The sequence below is a fragment of the Egretta garzetta genome, unplaced genomic scaffold (assembly GCF_000687185.1).
Source record: "Egretta garzetta isolate BGI_Z169 unplaced genomic scaffold, ASM68718v1 scaffold91, whole genome shotgun sequence".
Classification (NCBI taxonomy): domain Eukaryota; kingdom Metazoa; phylum Chordata; class Aves; order Pelecaniformes; family Ardeidae; genus Egretta; species Egretta garzetta.
Genome location: NW_009258661.1, coordinates 1,870,606 through 1,888,986, shown reverse-complemented (window position 1 = coordinate 1,888,986; position 18,381 = coordinate 1,870,606). Strand labels below are relative to the sequence as shown.

The following is an 18,381-nucleotide window of genomic DNA, read 5'->3' as shown; positions in this document are numbered from 1 at the left end:
AACACTTCTTGTGTTTAAAGACCTGAACAGAAAACGATGTGTTAGCTGCGCGGGCAGAAGCCCAGCCTGGAACCCTCGCGCCGTTCTCATTTATCCACGAGGTTTTCCTGCGAGTGGGCACTGCCCGTCGGTATAGAGGCTCGGCAACGCTTGTGTCCCGTTTGCTGTAGGGAAGCGCATGGGCTGTCACATCCATAGGGGGTGCGTGGTTGGGGCTGCGTGTACGGGGAGAGATGTGAGAGACGGGGAACGTCGGAGATGGCGACGGGAGCTTCCGTCTCGTCAGCGTTTCCTCGTCTCCACTGTGAGCAGTAATACCTCGGGGGAGAGGAGGGGCTCTTGTCGTCGGTGTGTGGCTGGTTCTAAGTAGCTATGTACATCTTTATTTTTTATTTTTTCAATCTTAAGAAGCTTTTGTGTTGTGTGGCAGTGGATGCCACTCATTAGTCATGCAGTATGTAAGAAAAATATTTGTGCTCGATGTCCTTTTATTGTATCGTTTCTTAATAACAGAATCAAAGAATGTGATTTACTGAGCTGACACTACTATTTTTGTATATCCTGTGGTATTTCCTCTTACTCTCCTGCTTTTTTTTACTCGCCTGCTGAAAACAAAGTCAATTCACTCTTCTTGATCTCTTTTATATGGAGAGCTTTCTATTTCAGGACCTTTTTTTTACACCCATCTCCAGAACTTTTATCAGTTAGCCCTTAACCTCCTTTGTATTTTGGTTCACTAAGAGCTTTTATGCAAGTTTTCAATGTCAGCATATCTTTTTGTAGTGGAGCTGAGCCTGACAGTCAACATACGGTTAAAGTTTGCTACACGTAAAGAAATAGCTACAGGGGAAAAACATTAAAATGCCTGATTGTGGTGTGAATAGAAGCATTAACAAGATGAAAACTAGACAGGCATTTGGATATGTGAACTCATCTGAATATATTACACAATATTATAATACTATATGATAAGGTCTTGTAAGGAGTTTTGTTGATGCTGAAGGGGAAGAACTTGGTGTTAAAGGTGTAAACCTGATTTCTGGGTAGAAAAAGGGCAGAGAGAGAGAGAAAATCAGAAATTAAGTGGTGGTTCTTCCCTTAATTCTTTATTCCCACGCTTTCAACACACAGTTCTTTATTAAACTTCTATTTATTCAACTTTTTAATAAAAGTTTAGAATAATTTTTTCTTTTTAATTTTCTTGTTTTGAAAAACTGAAGTTTTCTTTAACGTCATCGAGGGTAAGCATGTATGAGACAACAGTTTTCCAGCTGTATTTTTGAGGAAGGTGACCCATGCTGCATCTTGGTATGATGCTAATCTATACCAGTTGCCTTGGTTTGATGGTTTTGTTTATTATCACTGTGGCTTCTCCAAAGTTTTTTTCCAAATAACACTTTTCTTTTTTTTTTTTTAATAGCAAAAAATGATTTATTCGATACCTGCTTTTTAACCAGGCAGTGCAGGTATTGTCATGTCATCAGCAGGCTACACGGAGATTAGTGCTCATAACGTGGACGTTATAATCTCTCCATGGCCCGATTACCATCTAAGACACTCTACTGTCCTTCCGTAATAACTTTGCAATATTTATATTCCAGCACTTGACAGATTTACAAGACAGCTTACCGACCGAAAGGGCCAGGGCCAGTTCCCTGGTGAGAAATCCGTCCTTTCCTTCCCCCACCTCTTGGCAAGCTGCTCGGGAAAGCGTAGCAGAAGTTTGATCTTGGATATTATGCCAGAGTCTTTTTTGAGACGTTAAAGCCCTTGCATTTGGGTTTACCTGAGCAAAGAGGGGGATGGAGAAGGATGGGGAAAACACCCTCCTCTGGGTGACGAGGGGGGACCTCCCAACAGTTGGGCTCCCTGGCTCCATTTTCCTTGTGGTTCTGCTCCGTGAATTATTTAATGTCCTGTTTCTATTAGTTTTCCCGCATTGCTCTTGAGCTTTGCTCGTCTCCGGGAGGCTCTGAGTAGCTGAAACAATAGCTACTTCCAGTTTGCCACCGCACGGAGAGCCGCACGACACAGCAAAGCCCTCGTCCGTCTGCAGGCTCTGGGTGACAGTATGTATTGGTTGATGCTTCAAAGGTTATTTTGCATCTCTCAGGGACAAACTGTGTCTTTTAAAGAGGAATTTTAAATCCTGTGGAAATTGATTACAGAACTACTCATGTGTGCTGAATACAAGGGGTTTTGAAAGGATTAGTAACAAATATGGAAAAATGGAAAAAAAATAGCTTTAGTAATGTAGAGTTGTGGAGAGGCAGCAGTGGAGAAAGGGATGTACCTGAAAGTTATTTAATTAAATACATTTTAGTGTTGCTGGTTTTTGCCATGTTCTTAATAACTCTGCAATCTACTCCTTGCTCTCTTCTCTGCGGTGGTAATCTTGGAGATCAGGGGGGCATGCTGGGTTTGGGGCAGTTGCGCAGCCGTTACAGCGGAGATGGCCATGCCTGCCCAGTCGGTGTTGTGCTATTAGGGAATTACAGCACCACCCTGGCTTCGCTGTAGTTGTAGTGTTTTTAAAAGCATCATTTAAATACCCTGAATTACAGTCACAGGATCATCTCCATCTCCTTTTTGAAATACAATTTATAGTATTGAAGTTGGCATTTGGAATTTTACTGGTAAAAATGGTCTTTTTCCGCTCCTTCCTCTGTTTTCTTCAACGGCAGCAAGAGAACTGTGACCCTGCTTACACAGAATTTCACACTCCTTTTCTAACATATTTTGCACAGTGATCGCTTGTGAGTGGATTTCGGTTCTAGAAAGTAAATCTCTAGGAAAATTACAAACATACATATTTAGAAATCAGAAGTCGAGTAATTGGTTTTACAAGCAGCCAGCACGTCTCTGCAACTACTGTAATGAAATGAACAAAATAATAATAACAGCTAACGTTTGCGTTCTGTTTCTGTTCAAAGGGATGTGGTTAACTAACTAACCGTCATAACACCTCCTGGGAGTTGAGTAAATAATTTGCAAATATTCAAATTTAAATGCTGGGAAACTTGAGAGGGTTGAAGCGGCACACCTAACGTGAGGCTGGGGAAGGCAAAGGGCCGAATACTCCTCTGAGGATGTTTTACAATTCCCAACTCTGCTCGCATTTCCTAGGTGAAGTGCTCCCGTAAACCTGCTTTTAAAAACAAACCAGAGTGAAAGTTGAGCTAAAATCTGTCAGCCCAGGATTTCTGGACTGATAGGAAGTAGGTTACCTGAAACTCGTAGTTAAAGTAGCTGTTGCAAACGCAGCGCTCAAAACGATGGGTGGCTTTTGGTTGTGTTGAAGTTTGGATTTCATGAGGAAGATTGATTAAGTGTGCTGGACCATCATAAACATGCAGGTAGGTTTTGTTAATGTGTCTTAAATCAGTGTGAATTACTGTGGAGGGATTTTGGAACTGGAATGATACTCTGAAACCCAAATATTTGTATATATGAGAGCTTTGGGTTCTGAATTGAGCATTTGTAACCAAAGCATGTTTTAGGGAAAAAAAAATAAAATTGCTCTCTGCAATTATGAGTCTTCCTAATAAATCAGTGCACGCTAGTTGAAGCATAGCCAGATTTTATATGCTTTTTAGGGAGATTTGTAGTATGTGTTTTGGAGGTGATTGACAAGGGAACGGTGCAGGAACTTGTACCTGGAACAGTGGGACCTTCGCCCCGGCAAGGAGTGCTGGACAGCAGGGCGGGAAGGAAGCACACCAACGCTGCCGCTAAAGATGCTGAAAACGTAAAGCTTAGTGGTGATACAGCCCTCACTTGAGAAGTAAAAATGTCCTAGGAACTGACGTATAATTTCAGAGTCAGCAATTAGAAAGATCTTGATGTATTAGCTTTATTTGTCTGTTGGCTTCAGCAAAGGATTTTCTCAGAGGAGGAAGCTGATTTTCTGAGCTCTCATTGTGTGAGAGCGTGAATGGTTCATGGCACTTACCAAGCCAAAGCCTCCACAATTTGCTTTAATGGGAAAGAACATTTTAAAGGGAATTTTAAAAATTCTTGATCTCTGTAGTTATGTTTTGCTGTGTAATGTATGACTTCAACTTAAATTCTATCTTTTGCCCCCAAGAAGGTTATTTTATCTTCTTAGGTATTAACCATCTTAATATAAATGTAAGACTGGTTTTGAACAATGCTACAGCATGTATGTGATGAAGGTGTAACATAAAAACATATAAATCACGTTTTAAATCTCTGCTAGGCAAAGCAAACCTGTTAACATACCAAGTTGTGGAAGTGAACTCTAGGTTTTAAAATGTACTCTTGAAAATTGGCTAGGTCTTGCATTTTAATTGATTTTTGAGAAGAGAGACGTTTTAAGCGAAGTTTTATCATTGTAGCTTAACTGCCTCTACGTGGTGGTATCTTCACAGGCGATAGAAACATCCTGTACTGCAATTGCGCTGAGTGTTTTTAAAGTGAAGTAGTGCAGGACATAAGGTTGCATCAGTATTGCTAACTTGGCCATAGTCTGTATAAAAGATATTATATAAACCTATTTCTTAGATAAATAGTGCATACTTATTGATATTTATTTATAATATTGAAGAATTCTGGTCAGGATAAGGAAGACCATTGTGGTAAGTGACATAAATACATAAAGCAACGTAATGCTTACATATGTGCCAACCTGACTTGCATTTGGTATGCTGCAGTATAAATTGTATACTTTTTTTTCTTTCTCTTCTGCTAAAGTGTTATTTTTCTGTGAACGAGCGCCATAAGCATACTTGATTATCAGTCAGATTGTCTTTGTGGTTTTGCTAAGGCTGAGTGATAAACAGTAATATCAGCTGCTGGTTGCAAAGCAATGGTTTTTTATGAAATAGTAAGAAGAATTCTCTCCAGAGACATGACAGGTTGTACTGGTGCCAATCAAGCCTTGGCAGTCTGTCATCCTGATAGCTTGGACCCCATAAATATTCTTTTCTGCAACTTTCTTGCTGGAGTGAAAAATATAACTTTGTTTAGATGCTGTCTGTTCAGCTAAGAGCGTAAGTTTAAACACCACGCAATGGAAGATGGAGTGAGCTCGTCCTGACTTACATGGCAAACAGAACTGATGGGATGATTAAAGGGACATCAGTGGAAGATTAAGGCAGAATCCTTGGTATCTAGGCCCCATGATTAGAGCGGGATAACGAAGCAGGAATAAGTGAGTGAGCAGCAGATCAAGACCCCGCACAGGCGATTGCTCCCAAGCAGCTGCCACGCTGCCAGGGTGGCATCAAAGGAAGATTTGCCTGCTGGGCCCATGATTGGTTTAGCTCCCGGGTTTCCCCTGTGAAATCCTCATGGATCTAATTTTTTTTTTTTTTTCCTTTTTTCTTTGTCATGGTGAGGTCAGTGTGATGGTGGATCAGAGCCCGACATGGGCATTTGGGGTAGAGCTGCAAAAGGGATTTTAGTTGGTTGCGAAGTAAAATCTGGAGCTATGGTGAGGTGCCCTTCCACAGCAGTGTCCCGCTCTGGGCTGTCCTGCCGTGTTATGGATCTGATCCTTCTAGAGAAATTAGAAAATCAAGTAAATTAGCTCTCCACAATTACTCTAGAAATGTAATAGCCTTACTGACAGAAAATAAATTTTATCCCCAGGTAAAAGATGTTTGGTTTGATATGGCTATACTAAATAATTTCTCAAATGAGAAGTCAAACAGTAGCTCAGTATGATGGGAAAAAACCATAAGTTTGCTTCAAATTGCACTTTTGTCATGCTTATACTTCAGGTGAGACAGATATATGAAATAATAATTACTTAGCATAAAGGTAACATTATGTTTTTATTTCAATATACACATTTAATTCCATAGTCTGAATGATACTCTTAAACCTAGGCTAACCTCTGTTAAAACTGTATTTCTGAACGTTAACTGAAGTGGCAACGTATTTCAGTGAACTTAGCCTGTGCGTGCTCGAATGGGTGTGCTTCCTTTTTAATGACGGCTCTGCTAGCACTGGCACAGGTCAGTTTGACTTTTTGCCCGGTACTTACGTAAGAAGTCAGTATAAAAAACCGGGTTTATGAAATTCGATCTGTACATCTTGTATTTGCTGCCCAAAGGTATTACTTGATGCCCAGAGAGAAGGAACAGCACAAAACACTTCCTAGATTTTAAGAACTAAGTGTAGACCTGGGAAGAAGAAATTTGAAAAATTTTAGAGTATTGTTACTCTTAATTGTTTTTTGTTAAGTGTACAGCAAAGAAAGTAGCGTTTTATGAAAAATGGAATATTTGTCTCTGCAAAAGGATATCTTCTTTTATTTTAATATAGCAATAAAGTTGTAAATCACAGTAAGTCCAAGTGTTTACCCACTGATGGAAAGAATAAGTAGTAGCCAAACATCCAAACATGGTGAAAAGCTTTGGGTTTTTTCCTTTCTTTTTTTTTTTTTTTTTTTTTTTTTTTTTTTTTTTTTGCATTTTGTCAGAAATCAGTGCATGTTTAGTAGGAAATACAGAATGGAAAATAACATTTTAAATCCAAGAAAATTGGCAGCCAGACTAAGGACCAAGTGAAGCTGTTGAATTTTTTTTTTTTAAAAAAAAAAAAAAGGTTCTTGAAGAGATTTAAATTATCAATATCCATTTTACCAGGAAGACCTGTGTGCTTTGGCAGTATGTGTATATAATTCTTGCTCAACCATAAGTCCTGTAGCACACAAACTATCGCTATATTTTTCCAAATTGATAGTTAACCGATATCCCGGTCACCGAGCAGAAACAGGCTTTGCTGGGATGCCATCTCTCTTCGCAGCTTTCTAACGCTCTGTACGGCCCTTCTCCTTAGGGTCACAAATACGCTGTATAAATGCGAAGACATTTAGAGAGGAGTTTGTCCGTTAAGGTTTAGTGTTGAATGCAGCTTTCATTTTGGGTCAGATAATACCCAGTGCTGTGCGATCAAGGAAGACTTCCAGATTCTTTGTCCAAAGTCAAAACTTACATCTTTCTGGTATTTGAGACACAACAAAAAAAACCGACTGCCCCCCGCCCCCCCAATCCTCTTCCCAAATTTTAGCATTTGCAGCCATGTTATACTGGTGCAGTATTTGAAATATCACTTTGATATGTTGTAAAAGCAATCATGACATTAAAAAAATTGTTTTTCTTTCAAGAGTTATGTGAAGGGAAGGGATGCAAGTGCTAACTTTTAAAATTTGAAAACTGAACACCTGGAGATAATTATATTTTTAAATGTTTTCAGGCTGGGTCAGAGTTAATGGCAAATGGGAGCTGTATTAGATTGGCAGATGATTAGTAGAATTTATCATTATAATATGCTTAGCATAATAAGCATGGTGGTCTTGATTATTCAGTGACAGTTTGTGTAGTAATTTTTCCATTAAAAGACTATGTCAGTCTGTCAATAAATACATTCATTAGATCAAGTGTGCCATGCTCAAAACATCTGGTTCCAAAATAATATTAGCTTTCTCCAATAAGACAAGACACCAGCAGAATTCAGATAGTTTACAAAACAGACCTTAGGCAGATTTCAATTAAAAGCATGAATTTTATAAAAAGACAGTAAATATAAGCAAATGCTCGTAGCAGCCCTAGCTCTACTTGTATGTAAGTCAACACAAAACAGGTCCAGGCAGGTTACAAAAGATTCACTGAAAAGTCTTCTCATTTTGTTGGTAAACTACACAAGTCGTGGTTACATACAGGAGTGAGTGAAGGTTTCAGACTTACAATGTTATGTCTTTTGAGAAACTGTCCCAAAATTCTAGAAGCAGCTGATTTGGCTTTTTTGTGTATGTTCCAAATCATACTGCTGTCTGTAGAATGGAAATTCTCTCCAATGGGTGGAATGGAATCTTGGTGTGCGATCAGCCATTAGTCTTGGTTCTCTTAGATCAATTTTTTTATTATCAGCAGTTTAAAACACTTTATATTAGCTCACTTGCACTGAGATTGGTGCTATGAAACATTCATGCAAATCGTAGTCTCAGTTTAGTACGAGAATAGCACCAGTTAAAGTTGCCAGAAAAGAAGTGTTCGTATTGTTTGGATCAGTAGCTGAGATTAGTATTTTGTCTAGTTTATTCCTACTGATGGGATGCAAGCAAGTACTCAGTCTTATTCTAGGACCTTTCTCTTCTCCCCTGCCAGGCTTTCTCTTCTAGTCTGCCAGGTTTTCTCCAAGGAAGTAGCACCCTCTCTTCCTTCAGAGGAAAAAAAAACCCAAAAAAAACCCCACAACCAACCTCAAAACAAACTCCCAAAGACTGCATTAGTCATCCACTGGTTTATTAGAGATTATTTGTAACTGTGATAAGAACTTGGACTTTGGATTTTCTAAATATACAGAAGGTGGAAGAGTATGGAGCAATCTTTCTCATTATCTCGCAGAGCAATCTCACAGGGTGTAGCATCGCTGAACTAATGGCCCTCAAATAGTAACTTATCAGAGCTGCTCAGGGATTCTTGCCACTGCTATAAAAAGACATTTGGCAATAAGCAGTATGTCATATTAGAAGCACAGCCGTTTACTAGAACATAAATATGCTAACATAGTTTACTTGCAAATTCTTCAGTGGCATCTGATTCTAGAAAACTAAGATGATATTGAACATCACAGATAACTAGGTGTTCTGTATACTATAATTTTAAAGCAGTTGTTTCTTGAGATGGGTGATAAATTACTGCATTTGTGTTGGGCATTTCATCTGACCTCTTAGAGCTTTTTGGTAGATACTAATTAAGAAGCCACGACTCTTGCAGAAGGTTCATCAGGTAGTTTGCACCCATTTTGGACTTAAATAGAGAATTGCGCATCACTTGATTCAGTCTCAGAGATCGTTTCTTGACTGGCGTCTCCTAGTCTAAGCTCTATGTGGTGGGGGTTGGGAGGGTGTGTGTGTGTTCCCCACCTCTGTAAGAAATTAGCTTGCCAGGTATTAGACTCCTGTGTCTTCCTCTTGCACTGCTGGAGCGGCTTGAGTTTTTTCCCCTGGATATTGCTGTTGCACTCTGCTACAGTCCCTGCTTGCAGGAGCCATGCACTGGATGCTGTGCCTGACCACAGTGGTGCAGAGTTGGTGCTGTCTCGTTTGGTGGCTTCCAGCTAGGGATGGAGTCCTGGCTGGTCATCATCCGAGTGGCGTATGATCGCTGTGGGAGAATAGGTCATATAAGCAGAACACGGATGTGTTAATTTACATTTTCTAGAGCATTACAGGCTTGCATACAGGTTGCACTTGGGCTGGACTTTCACTCTTGGCTGTAGTTGTAACTTCATGAGTAGCCTGCTTCTTTCACAGTTTAAGTAAATTTAAGTCAAAATCTGTAAGCTGATTCTGGGATTGATTGGTTGTGTGTTTGGGCATCTTTAACAATACTTGGCCAGGAGAGAGGTGTTACTGCTGTTGAGGAGAAAGGTGCCTTCTGACTCCCAATTGCCAGAGGTGTCTCTTAAGCAGGTGTTGATTACACAGATCACTGAGGAACCACAAGTGTCCAAGTATCAGCCGAGCAAACGGTCAATTAACATGGCCATGTGTAGGCAGAGCTGGGTACTCCCTGCAGCTGTCAGGTATTTTGTGACTAAGAATTCATTGTTCCAAAGAACTACATTTATAATACACACTATTTTAAGTTGAAATGGTGCTAGCAATATATTAATGTTAATGGTTTCATGTTAATTAAATAATTTCTTTTCCAGAATGGAACCTGACCACTCTTATTTCAAATGTTCAGATTTTTTTTTTTTTTAAGAGTATCTGTTGCTCCTTCTGATGTTGTTCCTAAATAGAAATCCTATAGAATTAATAAGAGGAAAACAAGACAAAACAAAACCACAACCCCCCAAAACCCAATGTAGGTTGAGCTGCTTTTCTTCAGGGGTGTTCCACACTGAAGGTCTAGTAGACCATATCAAAAGGTTGTCATAAAGTGAAAGTTAAAATGTTGGCTCTGGTATAATTTTGACCATTAGGAGATATACTTACAAATAATTGTTATCTTTTGAGCAAATACGATATTTAAGCTTGCTTGGCCTTGGGATAGAGGTCTCTTTGCTTTGTGTGTCTGACGTCTGGGTCCAATTCTTACTTTCTTCTTTAAGATGGAGAGTGAATGGAGAGTCTTATTAAAAGCTAAGCTTTAGTGGCTGAGGAATGTAGCTCCCAAAGTTAAGAGAGACTCCCGTAATGAGCTGGTGACCAGGAAGGAGTGGAGCCTCATGGATTACAGTGAGACTTGAATCCTCTATGCTCTGTGTGTGGCAGGGGACCTCCCAAGCCAATAAAGGAAAAATGTTAATGGAGTAAATGACATTAAGTATTTAAGAATTGTTTCTGTATGGGAGCCTAACCCCCCTGTTTTTTTCCTCCTTTCCAGAAAGAAGACACAGCTCCTCCAGCAAGCCGCCTTTGACTCCTCCCTCCTCTTCAGTATTTTCCCTCATTTCATCTTTCCCTTCAAAAAACAAAGGTAGCGGTGGAAGTGGGAGCAATCGTTCATCCAGTGGAGGTACTAGTGCATCATCATCAAATTCCAAGTTGTTGAAATCACCCAAAGACAAGCTGCAGATGAGCGGAAACAACAGGTTAATGCATTCGGTACAGCATAGCAAAGTTCCCCATGATAAAATGTGAGTATGCACTTTGACAAAGAACTAAATGTTATTACTTGCATAGACACTGATATATCAGTAGAATTTCCTTTTGTTTCAGAGGGTTCTCGGTTTAAGAGATAATCGCTTTAAACTCCTCCAGATCTTTTCCAGCAGCCTAGTCTAAGATTATGGGTAATACTCATGACTGTGTTGAACAAGAACTTTTGCAAAGCTGCATCTTAAATCACTATAAATAAAGGTCATTTAGGGGCTCTTAATTCTTTGATCTAATCTGCATACTTTAATCATAAGGGAGTTTTAGCTCTGATTCGGGTGATTTTTGACCTGCACGTGTGAGATTGCAGAACTGATAATAAAATTTACTGTCACAGCACAAGGCATTTCTCACCGGACATAACGGGCCCATTCCAATCGCTCTGGTCATGCACTGTATCTGTGAATCCAAATAACAGTGTCTGAATTCCCTGGTGGCTCTCTGAAATACTTGCAAGGAAAAGAGGACAGAAGAGATTACGGCCATCATAAGAAATGTGAAAATAAAAAACATACGAATAAGAAAACTGGGAATAAAGGAGGAAGGTCTAAATTTGCATTGTGAATAGATCAGAGTATTGTTGACTAATAACATAATTTAAGTACTTTTTATAATTTGTAACTAGAATTTTCAATTTCCTCCCCTTTGTTTTTCATAAATAATAGTATGACTCCATCTGTCAAAGTGGAAAAGATTCATCCAAAGATAGATGGTGCCCAACTGAAAGCTGCTGTTGGTCCAACTTGTTCTACTACTGTGAGTTCCTCAATAAAGACTGGCCTTAATTGTCCCTCAATACCAAAGCCACCCTTGCCTTCCCCTGGACAGATACTGAATGGTAAAGGTCTTCTCTCTGTGCCTCCATTTTTGGAAAAGAAACCTGAAGAAAATACAAATAATAGGAAATTTTTACATAAAAGATTGTCAGGTAATTGTTTTTAATTATTATTTTCTATATTCCTCTTACTAGTGTATGTATAGAAATACATATGTAGAATATGCAGAAGTAAGTTTCAGAAGTAAATTAAACACTTTTATAACACTGTAACTTGTAGTTAGGTACATTTTATATATTAGAATTCAAATCTAACTTAACATACTCTTAAAGGACGCAAACAACTTGAAGTGTGGCTGTTGCTTTCAGAAAACATACAGACCTCAAAGGCCTGTCAGTTCTTACAGTTTTAAAATTGCACTCTTCTACTATCTTTAAAGATTTTCTTTTCCTTCTTTCTATATGGAAGGCCCAAATGTGTATAAAAATGGAACAACTAGCACCTCATAAAGTCAAAAATGTAAACCCAGTCTGCTCTCTACACTTTTTAAACACAATAACTTTGAGTGTTGCTAGAATGGCAGAAAAGTTCTTAACACAGAGACCAACAACAAAAGCCACCATTTGTTGATGTTGATGGTGACCTCTAATCCTAAGGTGCAGGATCTACTCCTCCTTTGGGGTCCCTTAGAGCTGTAAATTTCTCCGTTCTGTTTGTAAACTTGAGATCTGTATTTCAGCACACCATAAACTTGCTGAGTGTGTAGAGAATTTTATTTGTACAGTTTTATTGTGCATTTTTATTTATACATTTGCCTGTGTTACCTTTGAAAACAATTTCCAATATAATGTTTTATAATGAAAATAAATGTGGTATTTCAAAATGTCTTTTGATAACATTTCAATACCGTGTACTTTTGACAGAGAGAGAATTTGATCCTGATATATACTGTGGTGTCATTGATGTGGAAACCAGGAAACCTTGTACTAGGTCTTTGACATGCAAGGTAGGATATCTCAATCAGAATAAGATTATGTAAAGTTTTAATTGAGTTTCCTGAGGAATATGACAGAAAACTACAGATTTTCGCTGCCAGTGATTACCACTGTAAATGGTACCTCTCAAAACACGCTGTCCAGAACCAAGAAGGAATTGGTTTTGAAGTTCAGTTAATCATTTATTCAGAAATGTATTTCTTAAAGTAACCTGGAGATTTGTATTTTTGCATAAACCCTTCAAACATGGATGCTGACCTGGGACAGCTCGTGTTACTCCCCATGTAGGTAGTAGGGGGCCAGCATGTTCTTCTTTTTGGGAATAACCTTTGGGTCATAGATCATGAATTGTAAAATTCCTCAGTAAGCATTAAAAATATGATTTGTTTATGCAGGATTTAAATAAATCAAGCTCCTCCCCTCTCACACCCCCCTATTCCCCCCAGCACAGTCTACAGCAGACACTTAGGAGGTATTTGTGTGAGTGCTAAAGCTGCTTGATGTACGACTACAGCCAACTCAGAAATGAGTCTTGAAAAAGCCACGGAGTGTGCCTAGAGGTCAAACTCTGAATGAAACAATCCATAAAAACTTTGTCGGATGAAATGCGTCCTCTGGCTCAAAAATCTTGGGGGACAGAGGGGTATCACTTGGTCCTCAGGAACCAAAAATCAAGATCCCCTGCAATTGGGTAATATTTAGCTATTTTTCTGCAAAGCAGCTAAACTGTCAGTAGGGGAAGCATCCGGTAAATAAACCACCTACAGAACAAAGGTAAATGAAGCTAGTACTAATGACCCAGAGGAACTGAACTTGAACACATTGCCCTTTTGGAATTACAGGGGGGAGGCAATTGTTTTGCTAATAGCGGGAAAAGCTTCAAGATTTTACAAGAGAACTAGGCAAATCAAAAGCGTAAAAGAGCAAGAAAGTGAAAACATGTCTCAGCAATTCCTTATACCTACTCATAAAATATTTTTGGAGTTGCTATTTGTGTCTGAATTACGTGATAATAATTTTTACCTACTAAAATGAACCCAATCAAACCTCTCATGCCATATGAAAAAAGGTATTGTATGTGACTTTAACAATTTCGAAAAATAACTTCCATCTCTTTCACTTTACTTAGCATTTGTGCCATATATACACATATACATCCTACTGTGTGCAGCATTCAGGACACTCAAAGGACTTCGAGTTCTATCTGTGGATTCTGCTATATTTTTTTGCATTCCTCAATATCTCTTTGATTACATCAGTTTTCAAGGAATATATTAGTATATAGAGGGAAGCAAAGTATTTTTATAAATATTTTTCATGTCTCCCGTGGAAAGTCTGATTTTAAACATTGTGTTAAATATTGTCATAAGTGAAAGTAAATATTTGTTATTTTTGATTGTGCACTAGTTGGCTATTAAAATATCAATGTAAAAAATACTTTCAATTTTAGTCTTAACCTTATAAGAACTTTGGCAGTTTCTGTTTGAAAAAGAAATTTGAAGGAAGCCTTTTACTCAGTTGCTGGTTTTTCTTATTTTGTATCGAACAGGGATATAATTATGAACCAAGCAATTTTAAAGTTTGTTTTCAAAGTCATTCTTCCATTTGTTTACTAAACCATGAGTGTGGTTATTTTCTCTGTTTTAGAGCTCTGGACACATGTTTTGAGTGTTTGATTTCCACAAATCTAATAGCCTGGGATTAATGATTTATTCATGGCTTTGCAGACACATTCCTTAACCCAGCGGAGGGCTGTACAGGGTCGAAGAAAGCGATTTGATGTGTTATTAGCTGAGCACAAAAGCAAAACCAGGGAAAAGGAACTTCTTCGACATTCGGATCATCATCAGCAGATGCCCCCTCTCAGGGAACCACATCCCTCACCTACTAAAACTTCCCAGGAGCTGCACCAAAATTCTTACGGAGTTACTCTTACAGAATCAAAGCCTTTATTACCTAATAAACCCAAACCTCACCCCCCCAGTCTTCCAAGGTAAGGAAAATCTGCAGATCCAATGCTATGAAATTACTACTGGTAGCTTCGTCAGGAGGATTTTGAAAGAGCGATATGGATCTGTTGGACGGGGCAGTATTCTGGCTCGAGGCCTGGTGACTGCCTGCAATTAGGAATTACATGCTGAGCTGTAACTCCTAGCGAGGAGGGTTTGGTGTGTGAAATAGTAAAAGCTGACCCGTGTCAATGAAAGTGGGTCAGCAACGATGGGGCAATGCTGCTTTTCCAGGGGGACGGTACCTCCTGTCCTTCCTCCATGTTGTGAGACTTTGGAAAACATCAGAAACCTGTTAATGTGGATTTCCTTCTGTCAGTAACAGTAAGCACTTAAGCGTGGAATTTTTAACCAGGCTTAGTTCAATAACACCTTTACTGTTTGTCTTGCCCAGGCCTCCAGGCTGTCCAGCCCAGCACAGTGGAAATGCCCCTAGTGAGTCTCCTTCTGTCCACGAGTCCCCGCACCCTCCCTTGCCTGCAGCTGAGCCAGCATCTCGGTTATCCAGTGATGAGGGAGAATGTGATGAAAAAGAAGAGCCTGTTGAAAAACTGGATTGTCACTATTCAGGTCATCATCCTCAACCAGCCGCTGTACGTTTTAAGTAAAAGTTAACCTTGGTTTCTTGTTGGCTCTGAACTTATAAACAAGTTACTTGGGGGTTTTAAGGGTGGTTTTCTGTTGGGCATGTGGTTCTTCCGTCCCTCCCAGATTTTAAGAAAATTATTTTGTTGCTTAGTAGACAGTGAAGGTTTAACTGTAGTTGCAAAGCAAACGTGCTGAAGAAATATGTTTGGAGCTAACTTCCCCAGTCCAAAAGAAATCAAAATGCCAAAATACTGAAGATGAAATTGGTAACTGCTCTAAAGGGCTGTGGTTTTGGAATAAGGACGTGTAAACAGGGCCTTTTTGGTGAGATTTTGTTACTGGACTTTTCCACGCACATACATTGATTAAGGGGCTAGAGCATCTCCCCTGTGAGGAAAGGCTGAGAGAGTTGGGCTTGTTTAGCCTGAAGAAGAGAAGACTGAGAGGGGATTTCATTAACACGTACAAATATCTTAAGGGTGGATGTCATGAGGATGGAGCCAGACTCTTCTCAGTGGTGCCCAGCGACAGAACAAGGGGCAATGGGCACAAACCGAAACATAAGAGGTTTCTGTTGAGCATGCAGAAGAACTTTTTTACTTTGAGGGTGCCAGAGCACTGGCACAGGCTGCCCAGGGGGGCTGTGGAGTCTCCTTCTCTGGAGATATTCAAAGCCCGCCTGGACGATGTCCTGTGCAACCTGCTCTGGGTGAACCTGCTTTAGCAGGAGGGTCGGACTGGATGATCTCCCGATGTCCCTTCGAACACTTGCCATTCTGTGATTCTGCAGTATGCACATTTTTTTTATTCAAGGTGCCAGTCATCACAGTAAAGGTAGCAGTAAGTGTTGTTTTAATATTTAAATCTTGACAAAAAAAAACCCCAAAACTAAAAGCACAAGCGTTATTGCCTAGCCTGTATATCAAATTACCTCCTTTTTTTATTTTTTACAGGACTATAAGCAGATAGCTGATAGCTCCTCAGAAGTAGATGTTAAATATATATATGTTATGTTTTTATATGCACACACAAACACACACTACTGTCCCTCCCTGTTTAATCAGAGGGATTCAAATTTGACCATTGCTTTTGGTCATAAGTATGGGAGTATTGGATGGGAAGAAAATGATCCCAATATACCAAGGCCGAAAATTTGAAATAGTTGTTATACCATAGAAATAAACTGTCTAATTTATATTTTCTTATCCTTGATTTAAACATCTGAAAGCATATTCATTTAGCAATATTTATTTACAAACAAGTGCATTGTTATTCAGAGAGTTGTTACTGAAAGTAGAAAACACCAATAAAAATCTGTCTTTTCAGTTTTGCACATTTGGTAGTCGGCAAATTGGAAGAGGTTATTACGTGTTTGACAAGCGGTGGAACCATATTCGATGTGCACTTGACTTCATGCTGGAGAAGCATCTTAATTCACAGATGTGGAAGTGAGTAGAAGTGAAAGGGTTCTTACTCTTCTTGGTATTTGTAGAAATAGATGAAGCCTGTGATTCTAGTTAGTGAACAGTAATGGTGTGTTCAGATTAATTGGATCAAAGGTTGATAGTCCATGCTTTACATTTTTTGTGATAACTATTAATTTAATAAAATATTTAGTGGCATTAATCAGCTTCAAGATACAATCACTGTAACGTAGCATTATTAGACTGGGTATTATTCCAAAGAATGGTAGCTACGCAGGTTTTTTTTTTTGTTTTTCTGTTCACCTGCAGGAAAATTCCTCCAGCGTCCAGCAACACAGCATCCGTTCGTGCACCACATCGGACAAATTCGATGCCTGCTTCACAGTACGGTGTCAGTGCAGCAGGTTTCCTCTTACCCACCACGGTTATGTCATCGCCAGCATTGGTATCTCCTTCCTGTGTGTCTCTGAATAATAAATCGGTACCATCACATGGAACGACACTAAATGCCAATCCTGCTACTTTGGGTGCAGTGGATCCTGTCTGCAGTATGCAATCAAGACAAGTGTCTTCATCCCCTTCAACACCTACAGTGCTTTCCTCTGTACCTTCACCTATGCCCAGCAAACCTCAGAAAATGAAATCCAGCAAATCTTTTAAACCCAAGGAATCTTCTGCTGGCAGTGGCACCTGTAACAGTACCGGCAGCGTCAGTAGCAGCGGCGGCTCAGGAAAGAAGCGTAAAAACAGTTCCGCACTGCTAGCACCTTCTCATTCCACAGAGTCCTTTAGAAAAAACTGTGTGGTTAACTCTGGAAACTCTGGGACCTCCTATCATCCATCGGTGACAGCTTCGTCCCACAGCGTTGGCCTCAACTGTATGACTAGCAAAGCTAACTCCGTTAGCCTCAAACATGACCAATCAGGGAGGGGTCCTCCGACTGGAAGCCCTGCAGAATCGATAAAGAGAATGAGTGTGATGATGAACAGCAGCGACTCCACGCTCTCTTTAGGGCCGTTTGTTCATCAGTCCAGCGAGCTGACTGTAAATTCACACAGCAGTTTTTCACATTCGCATACTTCCCTTGACAAATTAATAGGAAAGAAAAGAAAGTGCTCACCTGGTTCAAGCAGCATAAACAGCAGCAGCAGCAGCAGCAAATCAAACAAAGTTGCCAAATTGACATCGGTGAACAATGTTCATGCAAAACACACTGGTGCAATCCCAGGGACGCAAGGGCTGATGAACAATTCTCTCTTTCATCAGGTATGAAATTTTGTCTCAAACTAAGCCAATATGAACACGCCTCTTTACATGCCTGTATTAGATAGGTTCTCTTAGTTATCAACTAGCCAATTCCAGATCCTATTCAAGTAAAAGGTAGTTCTCTTATTTGTCCACTACTCATTTCGAGTGTTTTTACAATACATTTACACAAGATTTTTATAAACAATCTCATCAAGTGTAGCTTTCTTTTTTTTAAAGTAACCTTAAGTACGACGTTCCAAGTTCTTCAGATGTTGCCTGTGAATTACTCGGCTGAAATTCAGTCCTCGCATCTTAAAGAATTTTAAAAGTAAATGTTGCCAGCCAGGCATGGAACTGAGCTGCATGTCTCAGCTTTATTTCTTGTTTCTGTGTCAGTAATGAACATTCTACAAAGGGGAACGTAATGATGCTGATAACAGAACTATGATAAAATAAGCCTATTAGCCCAAGGTGTCATTGGCTAACTTCTTAGTAATAACAAGATTAAATGTTATAAATAAGATAGAAACCTTTTTAGTCAGTAAAGCAAACAGATTTACTATAAAGGAAGCAGATCTCATGAATACATAAGATCCCATTTTAAAAATTAATTTGGGGGTTTGGTTTTTTGAGCAAATCACGTTGTAAAAGTAGTATATGGGGAGAGAAAGTTCTTGAGAAATTAGGATGGAGAGATAATTTAG

At 39.4% G+C, this 18,381-nt stretch overlaps 1 protein-coding gene across 2 annotated transcripts in view; it reads left to right on the top strand.

Annotated features, from left to right (window-relative positions):
• The window catches only part of ATXN7 (ataxin 7), a 63,053-nt gene that overhangs the window by 39,765 nt on the left and 4,907 nt on the right, over window positions 1–18,381 (top strand). For both annotated transcript variants that reach the window (XM_035903833.1, XM_035903832.1), the window contains 7 exons: window positions 10,365–10,617; window positions 11,302–11,564; window positions 12,336–12,418; window positions 14,135–14,400; window positions 14,811–15,009; window positions 16,331–16,452; window positions 16,738–17,695. In XM_035903833.1, the coding sequence (XP_035759726.1) occupies window positions 10,365–10,617; window positions 11,302–11,564; window positions 12,336–12,418; window positions 14,135–14,400; window positions 14,811–15,009; window positions 16,331–16,452; window positions 16,738–17,695 (2,144 nt within the window). The remainder of the gene's footprint in view (window positions 1–10,364; window positions 10,618–11,301; window positions 11,565–12,335; window positions 12,419–14,134; window positions 14,401–14,810; window positions 15,010–16,330; window positions 16,453–16,737; window positions 17,696–18,381) is intronic.